Source organism: Sminthopsis crassicaudata, chromosome 3 (genome assembly GCF_048593235.1).
Source record: "Sminthopsis crassicaudata isolate SCR6 chromosome 3, ASM4859323v1, whole genome shotgun sequence".
Lineage (NCBI taxonomy): Eukaryota > Metazoa > Chordata > Mammalia > Dasyuromorphia > Dasyuridae > Sminthopsis > Sminthopsis crassicaudata.
Window position 1 is genome coordinate 402,113,522 of NC_133619.1, and position 26,153 is coordinate 402,139,674.

At 36.3% G+C, this 26,153-nt stretch overlaps 1 protein-coding gene across 1 annotated transcript; it reads right to left on the minus strand.

Moving 5' to 3' along the window:
* Nucleotides 1-2,430: 2,430 nt before the first annotated feature.
* On the minus strand, nt 2,431-8,723 carry OR6X1 (olfactory receptor family 6 subfamily X member 1). The gene is made up of 2 exons (XM_074297387.1): nt 8,591-8,723; nt 2,431-3,891 (listed from the first exon to the last, which is right to left on the minus strand). The coding sequence occupies exon 2, from the start codon at nt 3,875-3,877 to the stop codon at nt 2,939-2,941; it is 939 nt and encodes a 312-aa protein (XP_074153488.1). The 5' UTR covers nt 3,878-3,891; nt 8,591-8,723; the 3' UTR covers nt 2,431-2,938.
* Nucleotides 8,724-26,153: the final 17,430 nt, after the last annotated feature.

The following is a 26,153-nucleotide window of genomic DNA, read 5'->3' on the forward strand; positions in this document are numbered from 1 at the left end:
TCCCTGTCTCAATGTCTATCTCTCTATCTCTCTGTCTCTCTTCCCCATCCCTCTCCCCTCCCCCTCTTCTCCCTGTCTCCCTGTCTCTGTGTCTATCTCTCTGTCTCTGTCTCTCTTCCCCTCCTCCTCCCCCTCCCCCTCTTCTCCCTGTCTCCCTGTCTGTCTCTCTGTCTCTCTTCCCCACCCCTCTGCCCCTCCCCCTCTTCTCCCTGTCTCTCTGTCTCTGTGTCTATATCTCTCTCTGTCTCTGTCTCTGTCTCTCCCCTCCCATGCCCAGCCCAATTTTATTGTCTCTTTTAGCTTTCAAGAGTCTCTTTTATACCCTTTTCTCTGTCCTTACCTTGTGTTTCCATTTCTTGTGCTTCTTCCCTTCTTCTGTCTCTTCCCTCTTTCTCGTTGATATATGTATTTGAGTTCTCTTTTCGTGTGTCCCTTTGACACCATCTCTGTAGTGCCTGTTTCCTTCCCTGATTCTCTTTGGGCCCCTCTCTCTTTATTTGCCACTGTTCTACTCTTTGTTACTCCCTGATTCTGTATCTCTGACTGTCTCTTTGCCCACTCCACAAGTCTCTCTACCAAATGCATGTTTTTCTTTGGATCTTTCTTTGTGCCTAACTCGGTGTGTCTATCTTGTTCTTTTGGCTTTCTCTTTTAATGCCCTTGGAACACTTCAGCACTTTTTTTGATGGTCAGGCTTTTAACTACTTTAAGAATTGCGCTCCAACATAGCATTTTCATTCTTTCTGTTGTTGTTTGCTTGCATTTTGTTTTCTTTCAGCTTTTTTTCCCTTCTTGATTCGATTTTTCTTATGCAGGGAGACACTATATAAATATGTATATATGTATATATATACATATATAAACATATTTAACATGTATTGGATTACCTGTCTAATTTAGGGAAAGAGGTGGGGGGAAGGAGGGGAAAAGTTGGAACAGAAGGTTTTGCAAGGGTCAACGTGGAAAAATTACCCATGTATATGTTTTGTAAATCAAAAGCTCTAAAAAAAAGGAATTATGCTCAATTATCAGTTGAGAGGTATATATTATGGGGAAAACAACAAATTTGCATTCCCCTACATATTTTACAAATGGATTTAGTAAGCATCATGAACTCCAATTTCCTTAGACTATTGGGCATGGTCATTAATGGCCTATTAATTCTTCAAATATTTATCAAATATACAATTTTACGTTATATGCTAGGCACTATCAAGTTAAGTCAGTAGGAGGGATTGGAAAGAAAGAAATTCTCTTACAAAGAGGAAGAGACGGTGGAAGAGAAAAGGATGCAGTTAACAGATTTATAGGAGTAATTTTCCAGATGCTAGAGCAAATGAATTCTTTACTCTAACCAACCTAATGCCTGAACCAGTGGTATAGCAGGTTTTACACTATTTCCTGAGATGCTGAATTAAAGACTATTTTAAATGCATGCAGTAAAAGAATTTAGTTAAAATATTTTGACATATCCTTTTGCAGTCATGAACTCTTCTGTTTTGAATAATTATCTTTTAAGTTTACATTTTATTAAATTAGGCTTTTTAGAATTTGGAGATAGACATCCACTTATAGGGGGTGTGAAGAAAGAACCTCAAACTTCTGAGCTTGAGAAGAGATCTAGTTAGTATTGTGCACTAATTAGTACTAAGTTAGTACTATGAGTTTTTCTAGGATACCTGAACCTCAAAGGAAGCAGTTGATTCTTAGCCACAGGAATGGCTGGCTCATATCCTGAATGGTCTTTCCAAATACAAAGGAATAAACTGATAAAGGCAAAGATAGAGATAGGCCTTGTGTTCAGCCACAAACTAACTCAAGGTCTCAGTAATCTATAAATAAAATAGGATTTGGTTCAGAACTAACTCCAAGCTTTTTCATCATTAAAAATTAGTAGAAAAATAATATCCAGGGGTCCAAAAAGAAACGATGGTTAATATGCTGTTTCTGTTTTATTGGCTGTAATTTTTTATGTGATTCCTTCCTGGTATGGCAAAAGCTATAAAGGTGCACAGGAAATTGGAAAAAACAAGAGTCAGTGACATCGTGATACATATTATTGAACCAGAAAGTTTGAACTTGTGTTTGACTTTTTTCGTATGAATCATGGAACAGATCAAAGATATCTGGATTGAGTAATGCAGTGGGAAGGACATTCACTGGAGTTGGAATTGGATAATCTGAATTTTAGTTCTCTCTTTTCCATGGACTGATGCTAAGACGTAGACCAAGTCATTTCACTTCTCTGGGCCTCAGTTTTCTCACGTTTTAAATGAGGTAATTATGTTAGGAGATACCTAAATTTTCTTCTAGGTTTAAATCAATGCTCCTATGTTCTTTGATACTAAAATGGGAAGAGATAATATTATATAACAACAAGTAGTTCAAAGTTTTGTATTACATAAAAAGATAATAGGAAATAATACTAATTACAATAAAATAACCAGGGGTTCTGATTTACTTCTAATGGTTTCCTTAATATGCTAATTCTGTGAGAATACCAGCTTAGTTTGAGGCTTGGGCTACAGCCAGTGGTAGGTATCACCTTAGAGTGACTAACCATGGAATGGACTTCAGACTTGCCATATAACATGTTGGGTCTCCAAAAGGCTCATTAATTTAAGTACAGAGAAGTGGTTCACTTCATGTGTCTATGAACTACCATCAAAACTTATCAGGGAAAGTATTCATACCTCTCACGTTGTACCACAACCAACTAGGGGGAAGGGAGTGTTTTTCCAAAGCAATATTAAGTTTTTTTATTCCATCTAAGCTAGAAGCTCCTTTCTTTTCATAAGCAATACATTCTCAAAGAACAGATTGGTCATTTTACTTCATTGTTTTGTATGACTGAATTAAACAATATTGAGTTGTAAATTCTTAGAAACTTGGGTTCTACCCCTTTTCACACTGAAGTCCCTTTATTACACAGCGTATCTCACTGATGGTAATGGGATTTTTGGCATGTCATTGCCTTCCACAAGGCTCCTTTTACCTCCTTGTTTCTAATGGTATAAATGAAGGGATTCAGAAGTGGGGTGAGGATGGTGTTAAGCACAGAGACCACTTTGTTTAGCTTGAATGAAGAATGTGTTGTGGGTCTCAAGTACATGAAGAGAACTGCTCCATACAGCAGAGAAACCACAGTTAGGTGAGAAGCACAGGTAGAGAATGCCTTCTGGCGTCCAGTGGCTGAGGGGATCTTCAGGATAGTGGACACTATACAAATATAAGAAATCACCGTGAAGACAAGTGACCCTGGTATAATCAGAATAGTTGCCAGGAGACCCAGAAACTCCAGGAGGCTGGTGTCTGCACAGGCCATTTTCAGGATGGGGCCAATGTCGCAGTAGAAATGGTTGATGATGTTGTTGCCACAGAAAGGTAACTGAAAAAGCAGAATTGTCTGACAGAAGACAATGGTGAATCCTATCATCCAAGAACTGAGAGCTAGCTGGAGGCAGAGGGAGCTGGTCATGAGAGTAGAGTAGTGGAGGGGCTTGCAGATGGCCAGATAACGATCAAAGGACATGGCTGTGAGGATCAAAAACTCAGTTGTGCCCAAAAAGAAGTGGAAAAAGGCCTGCAGCAGGCAGCAGGGGACACAGATGATTGTCCTTTCCACCACAAAAGTTTCCAGCAGTTTGGGAATGACAGTGGTGGTATACCAAATCTCCAAGAAGGACAAATTGCTAAGGAAGAAGTACATAGGGGTTTGTAGTTTAGGCTCTGCCCACACAATAGCAATGATAAGTCCATTTCCAAAAATGGTTAAAATGTAGATGAGGAAGATCACTATGAATAGGGGAACCTGCATTCCATGGATGTCTGGAAAGCCTAGGAGAATAAACTCTGTGACCACTGTGCCATTTCTCATATCCTTTACCGTCCCTAGAAAACAGGTAAAGAGAAAGAAAGTAGGATCTTAGAACTATCAAAATATGGTCTGACAATTTTCAGATGATGAAATCGAAACTATTTCCACTCATATGAAAGTGTTCCAAATCACTATTGATCAGAGAAATGCAAATTAAGACAACTCTGAGATACCACTACACACCTGTCAGATTGGCTAAGGTGACAGGAAAAGATAATGATGAATGTTGGAGGGGATGTGGGAAAACTGAGACACTAATGCATTGTTGGTGGAGTTGTGAAAGAATCCAGCGATTCTGGAGAGCAATTTGGAACTATGTTCAAAAAGTTATCAAACTGTATAGACCCTTTGACCCAGCAGTGTTACTACTGGGCTTATATCCCAAAGAAATACTAAGGAAGGGAAAGGGACCTTTATGTGCCAAAATGTTTGTGGCATCCTTTTTCATAGTGGCTAGAAACTGGAAATTAAATGGATGTCCATCAGTTGGAGAATGGTTGGGTAAATTATGGTATCTGAATGTTATGGAATATTATTGTTCTGTAAGAAATGACCAGCAGGATGAATACAGAGAGGCTTGGAGAGACTTACATGAACTGATCCTAAGTGAAACGAGCAGAACCAGGAGATCATTGTACACTTCAACAACAATACTGTGGAAGATGTATTCTGATGGAAGTGGATATCTTCAACAGATAGACAGAATCAGCTACACCCAGAAAAGGAACACTAGGAAATGAGTGCAAACTGTTTGAATTTTTGTTTTTTTTTCCCAGGTTATTTTTACCTTCTGAATCAAATTCTTCCTGTGCAACAAAAAATTCAGTTCTGCACACATATATTGTATCTAGAATATACTACAACATATTTAACATGTATGAGACTGCCTGCCATCTAGGGGAGGGGATGGAGGGAAGGAGGGAAAATTCAGAACAGAAGTGAGTGCAAGGGATAATGTAAAAATTACCCATGCATGTGTACTGTCAAAAAAAAGTTATAATTATAAAATAAATAAAAAAAGAAATAACCCCCCCAAAAAAAGACAAAATATGGTCTGAATGTATTTCCTATACAAAGGGAAAACTTTCTTACTAAAACAATAGTTTTAAAGTTTTAAGGTCTCCTGGAACAGAGCCAGGAAATTTGAATAGTCATCTTTCTACCCAAATTTTTATACATCTGGTTTCACTATTTGGTTTCTTTTATCTATCTATCTATCTATCTATCTATCTATCTATCTATCTATCTATCTATCTGTTTATGTGTTTATTTATTTATATGAATAGTAACTTCTACTTCCAATTAAATCAGATTTTCAAGGTTTCTAAAAGCATTTAATAAACTGGAAGTATGAAAAATTTTTTTTTACCTTGAATGCAACAATTTATTTTATTTTATTTATTTATTTTTTTAATTCATTTTTCCAAATTATCCACCCCTTCCCTCTACTCCCTCCCCCCGATGACAGGCAATCCCATACATTTTACATGTGTTACAATATAACCTAGATACAATATATGTGTGTAAATACCATTTTCTTGTTGCACATTGAATGCAACAATTTATCATGTGGTCCTTGACTAATTGAGCTGCTCACTAAATACAAATTTGTGAGTTTTAATAGTATTCATCATAGCAATAAAATATGGTCATAAAAATGAATGCTTCACCCTCCATATTTTAAGAAATTTATTAATTTATAATGATAATTTATAAGTTTATGGTTTATCTTTTGCTAAATTGATGTGGTATAGCTAGCCAAGAAATCGTAGATAATAAAATTTTAAAATGTATACTGTTATATACTTTTATTATACTGATGAACATACTCTGGCAAATAGAATTGATATTTTCATTTCTTTCTTTTTCTTTCTTTTTTTTTTGTGCTGAGGCAATTGGGGTTAAGCTACTTGCCCAGAGTCACACAGCTAGGAAGTGTTAAGTATCTGAGACCATAGTGGAATTCAGGTCTTCCTGACTTAAGGGTTGGTGCCATTTAGTTGCCCCAAGAATTGATATTTTCAATGGAAGTCTATTTCCAATAAAACTGCCAATAAAAACAAAAAGAATTCAGGACCAAATTTAATTCAGAAATACCTACTACAAGTCAACAATGAATTAAGAAGTTTAGGAAAGAAAAAATGTTGAGTCTTAAGATGGCAAAAGTGAATTTTAAAGAAAATCTGTTATTGCTACTCTGCTGGAAGTCATCAATATGGAAATATATATATATATATATATATATATATATATATATATATATATATATATATATATATATATATATATATATATATATATATATATATATATATATATCAGTACCTCCTAGCCCAATTCATACTGTGAAACGGTAAATGCTAACTTTCCTAACATGAGTTGATCTAGTCCTTGCCCTTAGACTCAGCACCACAAGTGGGTCTTAGAGTTTGGAGTTGTTGAGTGGGTGGAATGGTGGGTTTTTTTTGTTTTGTTTTTTGGAAGAACTGGGAACCACAAAGAAGAAGGAGGGGATAAAGAGTAGAAAGAAGATGATAAAATTTACAGAGCCTAGGGAAAGGAGAATTCTGGTTTTAAAGTTTAAAAGTTTTGATAAGTAACAAATTTGATTAAAATAATTTTTGCAGAATGGAAAATTTTATCCTGGACTATTACCAAATTACTTAATCTATATTAAGTCAGATATTAAATGTGAAAAGGAAGGAGTTGGCTGAATATTCCCTGTGAGTATCCACAAGGATACTGCTGTTTGACAACCATGCTAGGAAGCAGATTTCTTCCAAAGAATTTTTTAATGACATAAAACATTTCTTTTACACACAAAAACTTCTTCCTTTCTGTTCATATTCCAGCAGATGAACATATTTACTACATTCATGGCTTCCTATTTATTTTATAATTGCTAGGGAAAAGAAAAAAGGAAGATAGTGACCTTTCTCCTTAAGAGTTACTTATTATGTATTTATCTTTTTTGGAGTAAGACTTCTCTGTAAAATATTAAAGCATTAATTACACAATTTTCAATATGTGTAGTAAATCTTAGCATGGACAGCAGCACAAAATTACTTGTCATGCACTGTTTGATTCTTTCTCTATGTAATGGAATATGAACTCCAGTACTCAGGGAGGAAACCTTATTCTCTCTCTTCCTATATTATCTTCTGGAGCTTGCAGTTATCTTCAAGAGACAAATGTTCTCAGTTTACATGGCTCAACTCTGAACACTTTCCTGTGAAGCTGTATTTTAGTTTGTGCTTAGGAATCAAGATACTCCACATCTGGCAGATGTGATAATATCTACTTCCACAAAGGAGTGAGGAGGCATTTTCTCAGAGGCAAACAGTCTTACATATACCTGAATTCAGATCCATAGTTTGGGATAACCAAACAGCATTTGTAAAAATGGAGGTGAATAAACATTGCACCAAACTGTACTTTTCAATGTAGTCTTTATACTCTCTACTCCTTTAGAAATAGTCACCATATATGATTTATTGTTCTTGCCTTACTATTCTTGGCTAAAATCTCATATTCAAAATGCTGCTGAAGATGCACTCTGAAATATTTTACATAGTTTCCTGGACTGCTGCTTTCATGTTGCTTTCTATTTTCAGTTTTCTCTTATCAAAATAGTTTCCCATTCTTGGTTTGTTGCAGGCAGATCTATTGCTAACTTTCTCTAGCAATAGAGACACCATTTCATCTGGAATTGCTGAAGTTTGCTGTGCTTTTTTTATTATCATGAAATTAATTAATTCAGCTTTCAGTATTTTGGGATTAATTATATTTATAGTACTTTCGCAACTAAGGCCTTGGCTAATGGGGGAATGTTAGTTTTTACATGAACTTTTCAGTCTCAGTTCTTAAAATCAGACAAGAAGGAAAAAGTCTTAGTTTGGTTCCTTATATTCTATGTTTAGGCCTTTAATGATTAAAACACACATTAAAACTTTCAGGTTTACAAAGACTTTTCCTGATAATCTTGTGAAATAATAAAGTATTAATATCCATGTCTTACTAATGAGGAAACTGAATCAGGACTTAACAGGCTCATTACTGATGAATGGCAAGATCAGTACTTGAACACAGACCCTCGGAATCTGATTAATTTTATTTTAACTTGTATGACTATGTTAAAGATAATTTATCAAAAGTAAATATGTTCAGAATATCTTCTATGTTTCCACTTTTATTTTTATTTTTTTTCTGGGCTAGATACAATTTTAGACCTCATGGGACATATTTGCAGTTGAAGTTGCCTTCCTTGATACCTTACACAAAGAAGGTATTTAATAAATGTTTGTTGAATTGAATCTAATGGACTCGACTAAGTTGATCTGAAGAAATCAAGTTAGAGCCTATGCTTCAAATGAAGAGCACAGAATAAATTCAAATCTGATATGGTAAGCAGCAGAGATGATAAGTCGAAGAAGGGATGCAACCACCCACACAGTTTCTCCCCAGGAACTTTTACTGAGATAAAAGGTGGCTACCTTGTACTTAAAAGGAATTAACATCATTAATTTGAAAATTATTCCAAGAACTGATGGTTCTGGGAAATATGCATTAAGACTTTTTTGAATAAAAGGAGGTACAAATCTGAGCTCTTCTACACAAGAATGAAACTTAATTTAAATTATCAATTAATATTATGATCAATGCCTTACTGAAGAAATCTCATTTTTCCTTCAGAATAACCCACATAATACTCACTGTACTCCTGATTCCCAAGAAAATGTTCTTAGTGTTCTTCTGAAGGGCTGGGCTTCACAAGGACTTTTACAAGTGAACTTAAAAAAATGGATGATTTATGGTCACAAACCAGTTAAACCAAACAGATCTTTTCTTCCCCTTCTTTTATGAATAAGAAAATGAGTCTGTTCTAGGACTTGCATCAAGTACCTGTGTAAATTACTGTGACAAATGTTTCCTGGAAGCAGGCAGGTTCCTTGTGCCTTAGGAGAATTGTATTGAGACAGTATGCAATTTCAGTTTACTTTTGGTCAAGATTTACCTTCTCAAAATAATGACTTCTCTGGTTGGGCTTTTTCATATTGTCCCCTCTGGGATTCTAGTCTCTGTAGATTTTCATCAGGGACTCCCAGTTGGGAAAGACCTCAGTAGAAGTTTAATCATCATTCATGCTAAAGACTTTCTTTCTGTTAAGTTCTAATTGATACAACTAATTCCTTTGCCTGTAAGATGGGAGCAGAGGAGGAAGGGTTCTGAATTTTTATAACTTTTGCGTTTTGCATCTCATCTTAGAAATGGAATGAATGAAATAAGCATTTATTAAATGCTTCCTTTATGACAACCGCTGGCTATGCAAGTAGGAAAGTGAAATTATCTTTGCTTTCCAGGACCACAAATTCTATATGGAGGAAATAACACATAAAAGAAAGTTCAGTTCGGAGGAACGAGGAGCATGGCAAAACCCAAGTCTACAGCAGATAGCAAGGTCTAGAGATCCTGAGGTTGTAACAATAGATCAGAAGACAGAGCCAGAGAGGATCTAAAGAAAGCATCACTTGTTACAATGTTTCTAGTCTCAACCCTCTTTTGTCTGAGGAGTTTTTACATGATCCCAGATATATAGGGGTACAAAATAGGTATACAAATCAGATATTTACAGATAATAATTAAAAAAGAAATTTGGTTAAAATAATTCTTTGGTATACATATAATTTTACCATTTGTTAAGGAGGAAAGAAAATTTTCATACTAATAGGATGGATATGCTTGCTTATTTTTACATCAAGAATTACATCTTGGCAGAATATTTGACACTGCAGGATATAGATCATCTTTAACGTTTTTCAGATTTGACCAGTATTTTGATTTTATAATTGTCATTGCTGGAGAATGCTGCTTCACATAAATACATAGTATAGAATAACAGAAATATGTTTAGGGACATTTCAGAAATTGTTGCAAATTCTGTTGTAATCCCAATTGAAAATTCATTTAACATTTTTTAAGGAAACTCAAATTTTAAACCTTTTAATGGCTGATGACTGATGTTTTTTATTTCAATTGAGTGTGGTTTATGAACCCAACTTAGTTTTTTAGAATCAAAATTTGAAGGGAAGTATTTTTAAAACCAGGCTGTTAAGATGATCAATTATTACTCTTGCAATTAAATCTTTGGGAAGGTTATTTTCCATTATAAAATCATCTGTAGTTGTAAACATTTCTTAAAAAAAAAAACATTTTTCTATCCTATTTTTTCATATATTAACTTTTTTAGTAAAACTTTCAATTTCATCTTTTAACATAAATGTGACAAATTTTTCCTTGAAAGGATATGTTTAAATCATTGATTATCGAAACTATCTGACTAATAACAGTCTTGATGACATGCCATTATGAAAAAAAATTGACAAAATTGGATTTCTCCTAAGTGAAAAAATATAGATTTTGCTCTCTTGAGAGCCACCTTACTTCTGGATGTAATAATAAGCTTTTGAAATTTGATTTGGCATTGTGTTCTCAAGATTCTGACAACCATTATTTGAAAAACAATAACAACAACAACAACACCACACAGATAATAAGCATACCTTTGATAAACAATACATTTTTTTCCTATCTAGTTGGCTTTTAATGGGATTTATATCTTACCATCTAAACCTGTTTATTTCTATCTGAGAAATGTTCTTAACCTTCTCTTATGTACATCAAGGTGCAAGATTTGTTGTAGTATTTTATCTCCAAATGAAAATTTTTGTGATTCTGGAATGAAGCTGCTTCTCAGTATGTCAATATGTTTTTATTTTTTTTTATCAAAATTCTTTGCCCACTAGATATAAAACAAATCCCCAAACGTTGTTTTTATATGTATGTTTTATATTGTAAAAATGTGTATAAACTCATAAAGACTTTTTGAGAATGGTTTTGGTACATAACTGCATGAAAGAGTGAATTTCATCAGTAAAAATGACATTTTTCCTCTCTCAGTATTTCAGTCTTCATATTGTCTTGCTTATGACAAACTTTTTTGTTCATAGCAATGATTTTTACTGGTATTTTTGCTATTTTGCCACCTTAAGAAACCTATACCACATAAAGGAACAGTAATAAATCCTCTATCTGCCAGATCTCCCTGAAAATCTTTGTTTTCTGAGATTACTTTGACTGTTTTGGAACCATAATTCTAGTTTTTGGCTTTGTTTCTTATTTTTTGACTAGTGTCCTTTGTAACTGATATTATTTTGTCTTGAAATATTTGATTTATACCAACAGCTTCTATAATCTCTCTAATAGTGTCTGAAGTATACTCTTTAAGAGTCACAATTTTGCATACTTTCTTAAATTAATATTCATCTTTTTAAAACAATGGAATTAAACACAGTAAAAGAGATCAATTAAAATGGAATTTTGCTCTCTATTGATAGAGAACTATTTAGAGGAAAGGGATAGTTAATCTGGTTTCATTTGGTCAAGGTAAGATGTATTAAGTCAGCCTAGCATCAGTAGAAGTAAGAACATAAAAATAGTTCTGTCACAAAATGAAACAATATTATTGCTTGTCTCAAGTTATGTGCACCCTACTGTAAGTAAGATGTTCCTTATCTTCCTTATTGAAGTAAGAGGCTAGATCATTTACTATTAGTATAGCAACTTGAAGTACTTTCCACTAATTTACATGTGACTTTTCCTGATAAGTCTACCCCAGATTCCGTGTACTCTCTGAATCTGCATCCACGCAAAACAATAATTCACATGTTTCTCAATGTGTTTACTTTTACTAATCAAACAGAACATAATTAACTCAGAGTAAAAATGGTCAGTTAATGAAACAGCATAGCAATGAAATATCCCTGTCCCACAAATCCATATTATCAGTGAAAAGAATGCACACATATAGAGAACATACATATGAAGCAGCATATTCATAGGGAACACATATAGCTAAGAGAGACATGGAAGAATCACTCATGTTTATGATGTTCCCTACTGGTTTTGAATGGCATGCATTATTTTCTGGATATGTAATTTCTGTTGGACATGTAATTTTTGTTAGACATTGTTTCCTGCTGGTCTCAGGTGACTCTGGTTGAATGTTATTTTGTTGACTCTTTGGCTACTACTGGCTACTGTTAGATATAGCTGAACTGGAAATAAAATTGTGAACTATTTTTTTTTTTTTTTTTTTTTGCTTCTACCTTTTGACTTTACCTTTAGCTATTGTTCTATTTCTTCCATGTAGGGACAGGAATGAGCTTTTAACCTAAAGAAAAGTTCCTTCCCAAAATTGGAACAACAGGTTTGGCAACTATCAATGCTGTAAAATTACCCATGCATATATCTGGTTTAAAAAAACTATAATTAATATATAAAAAAAGAAAAGTTCCTTCCCTCCCTTCCCTCCCCTCCCTTCTCTTTTCCTCTCTTCTCCTTTCCCTGGACTGGCAGTGAGGGGATAGGAACTAGCCAACCAAACAAGCAACAAATGACTTTTCTTATATTAAGAGGCTTCTTTTCTTTCTTTCTTTCTTTCTTTCTTTCTTTCTTTCTTTCTTTCTTTCTTTCTTTCTTTCTTTCTTTCTTTCTTTCTTTCTTTCTTTCTTTCTTTCTTTCTTTCTTTCTTTCTTTCTTTCTTTCTTTCTTTCTTTCTTTCTTTCTTTCTTTCTTTCTTTCTTTCTTTCTTTCTTTCTTTCTTTCTTTCTTTCTTTCTTTCTTTCTTTCTTTCTTTCTTTCTTTCTTTCTTTCTTTCTTTCTTTCTTTCTTTCTTTCTTTCTTTCTTTCTTTCTTTCTTTCTTTCTTTCTTTTCTTTTTTTTTTTTTTCCTATAAGTCTTGATTGGAATGGCTGTTTTCTCTCCAGAAGGAGATCTCACCTAAATGTCAATCTTTTAAAAAAAAATAAAGTGGCCTAATAACCAAAACCATGAGACTCAAGTCTAGTTCTTAGTTTGTATTTGTGGTTACTATCTTCCTCAGATACCTTTTCTATTCTTTCTTAATCTTAGAAGTTGCCTTCCCTCTGAGATTATCTCTAGTTTATACTGCATTTATACCTTGTTTGTATCTAGTTATTTATGGAGTGGATGAGGTATTCAAGAGATCCAACATCTCTGATGGGAAAGCTTGCTAAGTCTTTTCAAGGCTTCTCAACCATCTTTTGTGTCTACCTGACTCACCCAACTTTCATCTGTAGCTCTAAGAATGTAGCATGCACAGAAGTTACACCCTGGTAAACCATCTCCACAAGTTGAAGGTGATCAATAAACCTCAAACCAATCAGTGACTTAGGAGCCTATCTATATGAAGATTTTCCTCATTGGAAAGGATGGATGTTCTTATCCATCAATTTGTTCCAACAGCCTTCAAGACAGCTGAAGCGGGTGCTGTGGAGTCCTTAGAGCTTGGTTAGACACTGAAGACACCAAGGACTCCACTGCATTCTGGGTTATCAACATTTTCCTTACCTTTTATCCTGAAACTGGATTTCAATGACTGGGGAGAGCGGAGCTGACAACTTTTGCAACTATTTAACTTAAATCCAATTCATGTGCAAGTCAAGACATCACCCATTATCTCATTAGTCCTCTTTGGAAAAATGAAGGACAAACAACAGTTGTTTATATATTGTTTTCCCTACTACACTGTGATTCTTTGAGAGGGGGAACTATTATTTTTATTATTATTATTATTGGCATCCCTGGCATTTGACACAGTTTCTTTTGTGAAAATTAAAAAGTTTGAGAGACATAACGTCTAAGTAATTTAATCATTTTATTAATAAGAGCAGCAGGTTATTAATGAAAGGGTGGTCATTTGGCCAATTCTCAGAAAAAAAAACTCTAGTTTATATAGAAGGTCAGAGTTTATATGCCCTTCTAAAAGAAGGCAATGAACTTCGATTGGTTAACACAAAGATGAGTATAGGTTATATTAAGATGAAAGTCTTGGAATATGTGGTATCAGTCATTTAAATCTTACTTAAAGGGACATTAATTTCCATATCATTTGTCTTTATAGTAGAAAGAATCAACCTTTTCCAGGTCTGTCTGACAAACACAGTGAGGAGGAATGTACCTAGGGGTCCATGACTAGAATTTCTTTTACTGTCTGATTGAATTTTGACCTGAGTAAATCTCTAAAAGAAATTTCCCACACTGGTTAGTTTCTGGATGAGGAAGTAGAAAAGAAGAAAAATCTTAGTCCTAAAAAGATAATTAGTTATTAAACATAAGAAAGAAATATTCTTTTTTCATGTTGGTACAAGGTAGACATTAAAATACACTTGTTGACTTCACCTGTTCATTAAGGCAAAGTTTCTATCAGAGACTTCACTTTGATTTAGAGTTTAAAGCTTTCTTTTATTTTTCTGCTTAATCTCTTATTACACAATTGCTTTGTGTTAGCATCAGTTTAAATCAGTTCCAATAAAATTTTATAGGGTTGCTTCATGGGAAGACCTTAACATTTTTCAACCTCAAAAATCTTATGGTCTTTCATGCAAGTGAATAAGGAGGAAGGGTAAATGAATAGTCACTAAGGTCAGTGGGCATAATGCATATAGCTAGTAAAATGAGGTCAAATGAGATAAGGAAAAATATTTTAAGTGATTTGTGAATCTCAAAACACTATATAAATATTAGTGATTATTAGGATTGTTAATAATAAGAAAAATAATTTTTCTAGACTTTGAGCCTGCTCTACATTTGCATGGGGAGAAGGGAAGATTAGAATAGTTGAATATTTATAAAGAAAAGAAGACTTGTTACAGAAATTATGGGGAAAGAAGAAATTGATAACTACAGAATCTCAGAGTTTATAAAAAGTGCAGAAGCCACCAATTCCATTTATGTCTGGAAAATTAGATGATGATGAAGAGAGCTCCAAACTCTCTTTCTCTCTCTCTTTCTCTCTCTTTCTCTCTCTCTCTCTCTCTCTCTCTCTCTCTCTCTCTCTCTCTCTGGGGGGGAGGGGGAAATGCTAAGCTCTCCCCTGAGAGACCCACCGCAGGGAATCAAGATAAAGTAGTTTTCATTCTGTTATCTAGGTGGGATTGGTTGAGTCCAGGACCACTCCTAAATCTATTGAGTTGGAAATTAGCCCAGAGACACTCATTCAACTCCAAGATTTTCTATTCTGATTTCAGCTCAAACTGCTCCCAACCCCCATCAAGAGCTGCCTCCAGATTCTAGCCAAGGTTTCAATGATAAAAAGAGGCAATTTTAGGCTCACTCCTTGCAGAGGACCTAACATGCCATGCCAAGGAACCTCTCTCTCCCATTGGCATAAGCTGCAACCCTCTGGCTGCTGAAAAGATATTCTCTTTCAGCATTACTCCCTCTTTCTCACCTATTTCCCTTATAAAAACTTATTCACTTTCTCTGCTAGGATGGAATTTTTCTGCTAAACTTTATATCCCTCTATCGGGACTTTGCCAACAAAGAATTCAGTCTTTCTATTCATGCATAGCAAAAGCTGACTTCCCAATGCCAATGATAAACTTCTTTTTTCCATTCTAGCTTTTCAGGTTTGTAAATTCCTTTACAAAGAATCACTGCGCCAACCAAAGGGGTTCCAACTACTCCCTGCCAATCTCTGAGTCCTAGGGGAATTGAGGGACTCTGAGCCAAACCTCATATTTTGGGGACACAACCCTGAACCTCTTCATTTGACTCCCAGACTACCGGGAATCAAGGGGAGTGTAACCTCTTCAGTGTGAGTCAACCAAGTCTAAGAATTTGTAGGTTCAAATTATCAAAAGGTCAAAGGGACAAGGAATTCTGGCGTTTTATCTAGTAGCCAATCCTGACATCAGGGCAAGTGAAAGCAAAGTGGGTAAAGTCAATAGAGATAATAGACAAATGGAAATAATGGGGTAGAGAACTCTCAGGGGATACATAACAGGGATGAGATCCCCTGAATTTAGAGTGCTTTTGTTCTAACACAATCTGATTCTAAAGTCTTCTGACTTTAGGATAATTCTACAAACATTGCTGATTGTCAAATAGCTAATCTGCTGCTCACTGATAACCAAATTTCTAAGACAATAGTGAATAGATTCAGTTCTACTTCTAGGTCATAAAATTAGTCTTTCAGTGGCATGAAACACTTGATCTCTCTCTCTTATTCCTATGAATTTAACTTCTTGCTTCTGGTTCTTTGCTAAATCCTTCAACTGACATTACAATTACAATAAACTTTGCCTTTTGACCTGGAGATGGGTTCAAGCCTGGAAATTCTTTTGAAACACTGTGTGACATCAATCTGTGACACCAAGTTTTTGGAGTCTCCTTTCTGAGCCTCAACAAAAGGAACAGGTTTAAACAAAATGGCAAAGAGTAGCTTTTGTATGAGTAGAGATTTGGAAGAGATTCTGGTAAGAGAAAAGAATTTCAGAATTCCATATCTTGGGTAGGTAGGGGACACATGGGATAAATCATCTTAACTCATTCATGATTAGAATATGGAGACATGGAACAAGGCAAGTAGAAAGCACTTCTTATAGGTCCTGAAGAGGCATCAGTTCCCATGAGTTCAATTATTATTGCTATGCACCTGACTCTTAGATCTACACATCTAAACTTAGACTCACTTCTTAGTTCTATTCCAACTACAGTTAGCATTGTGAGAATTGGATGGTGATCTAGTTTCCATAATAATGAAAATTGAATTGGAGAAATGAAACTTAAATTAGAAAATGGAATGCTAAGAAATGGGAGACTGGGATCCAGAACAAGGAAATAAAATAATGAAATCAGGGGAGGGTTTTTTAGGTGTGAAAAGGAACCCTTTGGATTTTGTCCCCTACCCCTTCTTAGGGTCCTAGTAATATCTCTTCCCAAAGAATATAAGCTCCCTGAGGGCAGGGACTGGTTTATGTAACCAAGGGTGAAGAATTAGGAGATACTTTTGAGATGTGATGAGGGGTGAAACATCCATAAGTTCTGTTAACACCCAATTAATGGGAAATCAGGGAAGGGATTTGCATTTTAGGATAGGAAATAAAAGGTTGCTTTTGAGTTTTCAAAAATGTGTCTACTAACCTTAGGCAGCCATTCTTGTAAGAATATGAAATAAAATCTTTCCAGCATTCTTCAGGGAATCAATGAAGTTTTTTTGTAATGAATAGGTTTGAAGTTCGGCTCCCCTCAATACCTGGTCAGGGAGCCAAATGATGAAGTTTGGCACAGAGTCCCCTCAATTCCCCTAGGATTCGGTGCAGGGCAGGGAATTGTGGGAACCCCTTTGGTCGGCACAGAGGTCCTTCATAAAGGAATTTATGAACCCGAAAAGCAGGACTGGCAAAAAAAAGTTTATTATTGGCATCGGAAAGCCAGCCTTTACTAGAAAGACTGAATTCCTTGGTGATAAGGTCCTGACAGAGGGATATAAAGTTTCTAGTGGAGGAGTCCTGGCAGAGAGGGAGAGACAGTTTCTAGCAAAGAAATGCTGGCAGAAAGGTAAAGAGGGTTGGGGAAGTCAGCCAGAGAAATCCCGGCAGGAAGGTAAAGAGGACATAGTAATGTTGAAAGAGGGAGTAATGCTGAAAGAGAATATAATTTCTGCAGGCAGAAGGTTGCTGCTTATGCCAAGGGGAGAGAGAGGTTCCTTGATATGGCGTGTTAGGACCTCTGCAAAGAAATGAGTTTAAAATTGTCATTTTTATCTGGAGACAGAAGTTTCAACTGAATGAGATTCCCTCAATGCTGTCACTGTCCCCAGGTCTTACTGGGAATGGTTTTGAGCCAATTTTCAGCTCAATAGGGAGAAATAGAAATCTAGATCTTCAGCTAAATGAGATTACTTAAATTTGAGCTAAGTAAGAGTGGTCCTGGACTCAACTAGTCCCACCAAGATAACAGAATGGAACCACTTTATCTTGATTCCCTGAGGCGGGTCTTTCACAGAGGCAGGGTTCAAGGAGAATCTCTCCTTCAAGGAACTTCTTTATCTCATGGCTCACCCCCAAAGTCAGAGTGAGAGAAAGAGTTTTGGGGCTCCCCTCATCAGTAAGACATTTTGTTTCTTACATTGTTAATTACTTACTGTTGGACATTAATCTATCAGCAAACATCCATTAAGCAATTACTATGTGACACTGTGATAAGTACTAGGAATTCAAATACAAAAATGAGATAGTACTGGTCTTCAACAAGCTTATATTCTACAAGAGAAGATAGAATATGTTAATAGATAAATACATATAGCAGGAATAGGGAACCTTTTTTTTTTTTTTTTTTTCCAAAGAGCCATTTAGATATTTATAACATCATGTGTGGGCCATACAAAATTATCAACTTACAGAACTCAGCAGTGGGAGGTTGTTGTGCCTAGCTTTCAGTTCATCATTGTCTGCAGTTGGTTGCCTTAGCAAATGATTTTGCTGGCATTATAAGGCCTGTGGAGCGGATGTTCTCCACCCCTGACATACTGGGGATAGGGTTGGGGATGAGGGCAGCTAAGTGGCACAGTCAATAAGAGCACTGGAGGGCAAGAAGAGCACCTGGAGTCAGAAGGGCTTGAGTACAAATGGGACCTTAGGCATTGACTAGCTATATGATCCTGGGTCAAGAAAACCCCAAATTGAGTCATGGAGACTTAGTCACCACTGAAACGACTCATCAACAATAATTAGGATATATGGAAAATAAATACATAGTGATGGGGACTTTGGGGGAGGGAGAAGACACTAATGACTAATTTGCCAACAATTGTCCAGTAGACATTTCGAAAACAACCTGTCCAAAAATGGAGCCTTTTATCTTCCATTCTAATTCAATCTCTCTTCAAAACTTTCTTAATTCAGTTGAGAATACCTTCGGATCTCACTCTCTTTTATAGTTAATAAGTTTCTTTTTATATTGTAAACAATAAACATTAAAATCTTGATGTCACAGAGAAACAAACAAGGGGGCATTTTCTGTGAAAATTTGAACTTCTATTATGTAGTTTTTCTTTTTACCCTTCTCTTTACAATTTTTCGAGCTAAATTTCAAATTTTACATATTAATTCTGACGTCACCCTTTTTGTGCTTATGTTCTTTTTGGAAATCCAGTCTCTTATTAGCAAATGCTATTGGACATTTATCACTAAATGATCTGCATATATCTCAAACTCAACATTCCTTAGAATTAATTCCACTGCCGCCAATCTGCATTTTATTAATGCCCCTATTTCTGTTGAGAATATAATTAGGTTTCTGGTTGCCTAGGTTTAAAACCATGGAAACATCCTTAACTCTTCTTTATCCTTCACTCTCTATATCTAATCATTTACCAGTTATTGTTGATTCCTACTTCAATATCATCTCTAATACAATGCCACAATCGATCAATCTTCATTTAGCTTTCATTATGCTAGGTACTGTGTTAGGTATTAAGTATACAAAAAGAGGTAAAAAACAGTTCCTGCTCAGAAGGAGCTTACAATCTAATGGAAGAGACATTATATATATATATATATATATATGTGTGTGTGTGTGTGTGTGTGTGTGTGTGTGTGTGTGTGTGTGTGTGTATGTGTATATATACATACATACATATATATATATATATATACATATGTATATCAAACTATATATAGGAAAAATTTGAAATAAGTTAATAGAAGGAAGTCCTGAGAATTAAGAAGAGGTGGAAAAGACTTCCTGTAGAAGGTAGAATTTTATTTGAGACTTAAAGCTAAGGAGGTCAATAATTGGAGAGGAAAAGGGAGAAAGAATTCCAGACACCAGGGACAGTCTGAGAAAACAGCCAGAGCCAATGGAGTGTATTATTCATAAAACAGTTAAGAAGCCAATGTCACTAGAACTAAGAATATATGGTGGTGAGTAAGATATAAAAAGACTGGAAAGGTAGGAAGAAAGCTAGATTACGAAGAGCTTTGAATGACAAAGTGAGCATTTTGTATTTACTCCTGGAGGCAATAAAAGATTATTGCATTTTATTGGACATGGGTGTTACATGGTCAAACCTGTGCTTTAGGAAAATCACTTTAGTAAATAAATGGAGGATGGATTAGAGTGGGGAGAGACATAAGGTAAGCAGATCCACCAGTAGGCTGTTGCAATAATTCAGGCATGAGGTAATGAATATCTGCATTAAATTGGTAGTAGTTTTAGAGGAGAGAAAGGAAACAAATTTGAGAGATGTTGCAAAGATAAAATTGACAATCCTTGGATAAAGGGGGTAATAAATAATGAGGAGTCCAGGATGACTCTGAGGTTGTGAGCCGGAGGGATAGGAAGGATGGTAGTGCTCTTTACAGTAACAAGAAAGGTAGGAAGGAAGAGAGCTTACAGAAGAAGATAATTTCCATTTTGGATATATTGGGTTTAGGTTGCCTACTGGACATTCAGTTTGAGACGTCTAAAAAGCAGTTGGAATTATGAGACTGGAGGTCAGCTGAGAGATTAGGACAAGAAAGGTAAGTTGGAGAATCATTAGCAAAAAAGTGATTCCATGATTGCAAGTGATTGCAATTCCATGGCAATTGATGAGATCACCAAGTGAAATAGTAGAGGAGGGGGGAAGAGAACATTGAGGGACACCTCTGATTAAAATGTATGCTCTAGAGGAGGATCTAGTGAAGGAGATCAAGGAGAGATCAGATACATAAGAGAAGAGCCAGGAGAGTGATATCTAAAACCTAGGGAGAAGAGAACATCAAGAAAGGGAATGTAACCAGCAATGTCAAAGGCTGCAGAGAGATCAAGAAAAATAACAATTGAAAAAAGGTCAATTAAGAGATTATTAGTAACTTTGAAGGGAGCAGTTTTGGTGGAATGATAAAGGTAGGAAGCCAGATTGTAAGGAATAAAGAAGACAGTGAGAGGGAAGAAAGTGGAAACACCTATTATAGATGGCATTTTCAAGGCACTAAGCTACAAAAGGCAGAAAAAATATAGGATGATAGTTAACAGAAATGGAAGGATCAAGTGAGGATTTTTTTTCTTCTTCTTTAGAATAAGGGAGATATGGGTATGTTTGTAGGCAGGAGAAAATGATCCAATAGGAAGAAATTGAAAATTAGTGAAAGGGGAGGATAAGATGGAATGGGATTATAGTTTTGATGAAAAGTAAGGACACTTCAACATATGAAGGAGGAAATAGTACAGAAGGCAAATGACTGGCAGAGATGAGACATAAGGGAGAAGAGGGAGTTCAAAATGAATGACCTCAAGTTCTGTTTGTAAAATATAAGGTAAGGTTCTCAACTAAGGGAGAGGGAGAGCTCTGGGAAGGTTGAGAAAGGATTAAAAAAAATTGGAAGACCTCTGTAGCATGCTGTTGTCTCCAGACGCTGCCAATCACTCTCTGGGGGGAGATCTGCTGTGTCAACTCAAATCTCTTGGACAGATTCTTCTTCCTGTAGAGAACTGTTGTCTCCAGACAGTTGCTGTTAACTGTCATCCAGAGAAGTGATTTCCCTTCCTGCAGAGATCTGCATCAAGCCTGATGTAGTGCAGAGACTTCTCCTATCTCTGGAGTGCTGTCCTCTTTTATCCTTCCAGAGAATGGGTGTGGGATAATGCAAGGGCTTCTGGGAAGAACCACTTCAACCAATGAGCTTGCTCCTCCCAAGCACACAAGCTCTTCCTTAGGAATTCACAAGTCAAACTACCAGGAAAGGCAGGAACTAGAGAATTGTTAAGTACCGACTTAGCACTTAGGAAGAACCTAATATCTCATTATTTCATTAGCACTTAGTAAGAACCTAACATCTCCCCCTTTCTTTTGATTTAGAATATAGGATAGTCATGACCTTGAAACATAAATCCATCAATATGGGAGGTATTACACATAATTACATACATTACATAAGCACATAGTAACATAGTAACATAATACATGCTAGAAGTATATAACAAATAACATGATCAAATAATCATAAATTGAAAATTTATAAATGTCCATAAGTCCATTGTCCATTAGTCTCATCTTGTGTTAGGAAGTCCAATGATTCCTGCTGGTTTTTAAAGTTCTTTAACAGTCTTCTTATTAGCCATGCTCTTTCAGTGTCAGATGTTTCTTAGATTTTCTCCTTTGTTTTGAGGTCTTTCTCTTATTCTGTCTCTCTCTGATGGACAAGGCGAATATGACTCGTTGGCACCCATCTGATTCCTTCTCCATCTGAAGAAATACAAGCAAACCCTCTCCCCCAGGCAGTTAACCTATCTGGTCCCTTCCATTCACCACTTTCTGGATCTCTCCACATCACCTGGCGATTATCTAAGGACAGTGGAGATGCTTGCACTGGACACTGCCCTTCTGGTGGGTTATAAAACCTGTTTGCCGGAGCCAGTGCATCTTGGTCAAAAATTAGAAAATTAATGGTATAGAGAACTAAATTTAGAAGTTCCCTAGGGCTACCTGTGGCTCCCCCTTTCTTTTGTTTTTGGAGGAGTGTCTTGATATCTCTGTTTCTTCTCTCTACTATTGCCTGCCCTTGAGGATTAAAGGGTATGCCCGTGGTATGTAAAATCTTATACTGTGCACAAAAGTGTGTAAAATGTTTGGACGTATATGCAGGTCCATTGTCTGTTTTTATTGCTTGTGGCACACCCATAATTGCAAAAGCTTGTATAAGGAATTCATTGACCACTCGGGCTGTCTCTTTTGCTGCTGGCACTGCAAATGTGAATCCTGAAAAGGTGTCTACCACGACATGAATAAAAGATAGACGACCAAAAGATTTATAATGGGTCACATCCATTTGCCAGATTTCATTGGGTCTCAAACCATGAGGATTCTTCCCTGGAGGGAGTGTAAGAGCGTGGAAAGGAAGACAAGCTGTACAGCTTTTTACTATGTTCCTAGCTTCCTCTCTTGTGATTCCAAATTGTAAACGTAAAGCTCGAGCAGCCTGATGATATTTAGAATGAGATTCTTGTGCTTCCTGAAATAAAGGACTACTAGCTAACATGGTTAGAAGGCTATCTGCCTTTGAATTTCCATCAAAAATGGGACCTGGAAGTCCACTATGTGAGTGGACATGCAAGATATAAATCTTGCCTGGATGTTTTCTCACTTGCTCTTGAAGTTCCTTAAAGAGCTGATAAATATTGGAGGCTGCAAATTTTATTTGGGCTGTGGCAATTCTTTGCACTACACCTACTGAATAGGCTGAATCAGTAATTATATTTACGTCTCCTGGGTAATAAGTAAGAGCTAGCATGATAGCAAATAATTCATCCTGTTGAGTGGACTGAAAAGGAGTCCTGACTACTCTCTTTATGGTTAAATCATGAGAGTATACAGCACAAATATTTTCTTTGGAGGCGTCTGTAAAGATTGTTGGTCCCTTAAGAGGAACCTTAGAAACCTTTTCTTCAAAGATCCATCGCCAATTATGTAGTAGCCGGGTTATCTTTAATGGAGATCCATGTGTAAAATTTGGAGGGGTGGCCAATAAAATTTGCCATTCTGGGATGGTCTCACAGCATACATTAATTTGTGCGTTAGTATAGAATGTGTATATTTTTTCAGGACTTATTCCAGATAATTGTGTTACTCTCTTAATAGCCTTTAATAAAACCCTAGCCACAAGCACTGGGTAAGGAGTAAGGCTTTGTTCTGGTTGTGCTGGGAGGTTCACCCACTCAATCACACTGTCTCCTTGATGAAGGACTGCTGTGGGTGCCTCTTTTGTAGCAAAAACTGATATTTCCAAGGGTTTTTGAGTGACTCTTTCAACCACATTGGATAAAGCCAGTTCAACTTCTCTCAAAGCCTCTTGTGCTTCTTTTGTAAGCTGGTGTGGTGAATTTAAAGCACTGTTTCCCCTTAAAATGTCATATAGAGGTTGTAGTTGATTGGTAGTTAAGCCTAACACTGGACGCATCCATTGGATATCTCCTATTAATTTTTGAAAGTCATTTAAGGTGTTCAACTTCTTAAAGAAAGCTTTTGTACTGTGAGTGTCTTAGGATATACTTCATATCCTAAATATTGAAAAGGAGCATGTCTTTGAATTTTTTCTGTAGCTATATGCAGTTTGTAGTACTTTAGTGTTTCCATGGTCTTTTGTAGACATGCTTCTAACATTTGTTTCTCAGGTGCACATCCCAAAATATCATCCATGTAATGTAACAATATTACTTTTGGAAATGCTTTTCTTATTGGAGCAAGAGCAGCAGCAACATACATTTGGCACATAGTAGGGCTGTTTTTCATTCCCTGTGGCAAAACTGTCCATTCATATCTTTTATAAGGTGTAATGGGCCTGGAACTGATCCCCCTGTGCTGAAGGGAGCTGCCCTAATGTCAGTCATCTCCAGGATGTGGTTCCGGGTTGACTAATAGAGCTACATGTCAGTAGATACGTGGAACTATGAGTTGCCTGGCCATATAAGGAGAAAAACAGCTAGGCATTGCTAAAGGAGCTGGCCCCGCCCACAAAGGGAGGAATCGGGGAGGGTCCAAGAAGATTCTGTATAAAAGTAGGGAACAGCAACGGCTCAGGGAGACATTTTGGGGAGCAGACAATAAAGAACAGCTCTGCTACATGTTGGCTCTCTGTTTGCTTATTCCCCGCTCCTGTCTCCAGAGCGGGGCCGGAGACGTCCGAAGGCTGGTGGAAGCGTGAAGCGCGTGGTAAGAAACTTTCAGTTTCCAGTGAGACTGCAACAAGTGGTGTGGCAAAACCCCCAACAAATGGCGCCCGGACAGGGACCCGAGCAGTGTACTCGCGGGAACGAGGAAAGATAAGTAGAAAGACGCGCTCCTTGATTTTTTAATCAAGAAGAAGCAAACAGCCTAATTGCTTAGACGCAGTTAGATGAGGTATAGGGCAGAAAGCAGTTAAAGCCCAAATCGAGCCAACAGATTCAGGAGTATATGCTTCACAGCTATATAAACTCTGTAAAAAGAATGGAGTGGATCTTAACTTAAAAGCATGCTGAGCCTGGATAGAAAAAATAGATCTCTGTGTCTGTCTGTGTATGTTTGTCTGTTTTGAATTTTTTTGTTCTGTGTCAGCCTCTGTGTTACAGGCTTAGAAAAATAACAGGCTGAATTGTGGAAATTGAAATTCATTCAGAATAGTAATTCTTTCAGAGTGGTTCAAAATGTATTGGTCTTAAAAATTGTTTGTGATTTTAAACTTTTTAACCTGTTGTACCAATTTGTAAGTAAAAAGAAAAAAAAAACTTGACTATTTAAAACTGGTGGGGAAGTTTTCTCTGAAAAGCAGATTTTCAAAGTCTGCTAAAGAGGAGTAACAGCAATACAATCTTATCTGCTTAATACCGCCTGGGAAGCTTCTTACTAGTGGCCTTGAAGCACTCAGGCAGAAGAAAAAAAAAAAAGAAAAAAAAAAAGAAAAACTATTTGGTTTGCTTCTGAAACATTGGGTAATTTGTTATCATTATGGGTTATGAATCTTGAAGTTTAAAGTTTAAAAAAAAAGGGGGTTGATTAAAGAAAAGGGACACAAGAGATTGATTTACAAAAGCAATTAATAGTTTAAATGAAGCATCTAGTCAGAAGAGTTATTGGTTTGGAAGTGTTTAAAGTATGTCAGAGAAAGTTTGAGCAAGTAGGCATTGGGAAGAGAAAAACAGAGAGATGGAACAGGAGAATAAAGGTGATTTAAGAAGGATTTAGTAGTGGGAGCAAATGATTTCAAGAAGAAATCAGTGGGGAAAAGAAGGAACTTGTTGGAAAAGGTAGTCACGGAGAGATGACTGTGAGACGGGACGTATTTTTGCAGGGGTAGAGCAGCAATAGGAAGCTGCAGCTGTTTCTGGTTGAAGAAAGCAAACTGATTTAAAGGGATTCAAAATTCTTCCTTGTATCCAATATTTGAAACCAAGGATTTGTTTTTTAAGGAAATATGTTATGCCTTTACTGTAACATCTGAAAACTTTACAACTAAACAGGCTTATTGCTCAGACTCCTCCCTTAGGGTTTCAACAGTGCATGAGTTCTAGCTTGGAGACGGGGTCCTGGTTGGGACATGGAAGGAGGACAAGCTGACCCTGAGCTGGAAAGGACTGTTCCAGATCCAGATACAGCAGCGCTACATAGGAAAGAGAGTGGACTCTGAGGGTGTGGACTTCCCAAATGAATGCAGAGAACAAGCTGAGACAAACATTGAAAAGCAACTGATGAACTGTGCATATAAAATCTTGATAGCGGTATTGAAACCTCACTATTAGATAAAATATCTATTACTGACACCTCCCCCTCCTACAAAACATCCTCCATCAATCATAAGAGTTCCTAAAACTTGTACCAATAATGTAACTTTTCCTCATCTGATGAATTGTGTTAGAAAGAAAAGAACCTGGTATGACACTTTATTTGGTGGTG

Excerpts from the sequence above, each read along its gene's own strand:
- OR6X1 (XM_074297387.1), bottom strand. The coding sequence starts at position 3,877 with ATGAGAAATGGCACAGTGGTCACAGAGTTTATTCTCCTAGGCTTTCCA.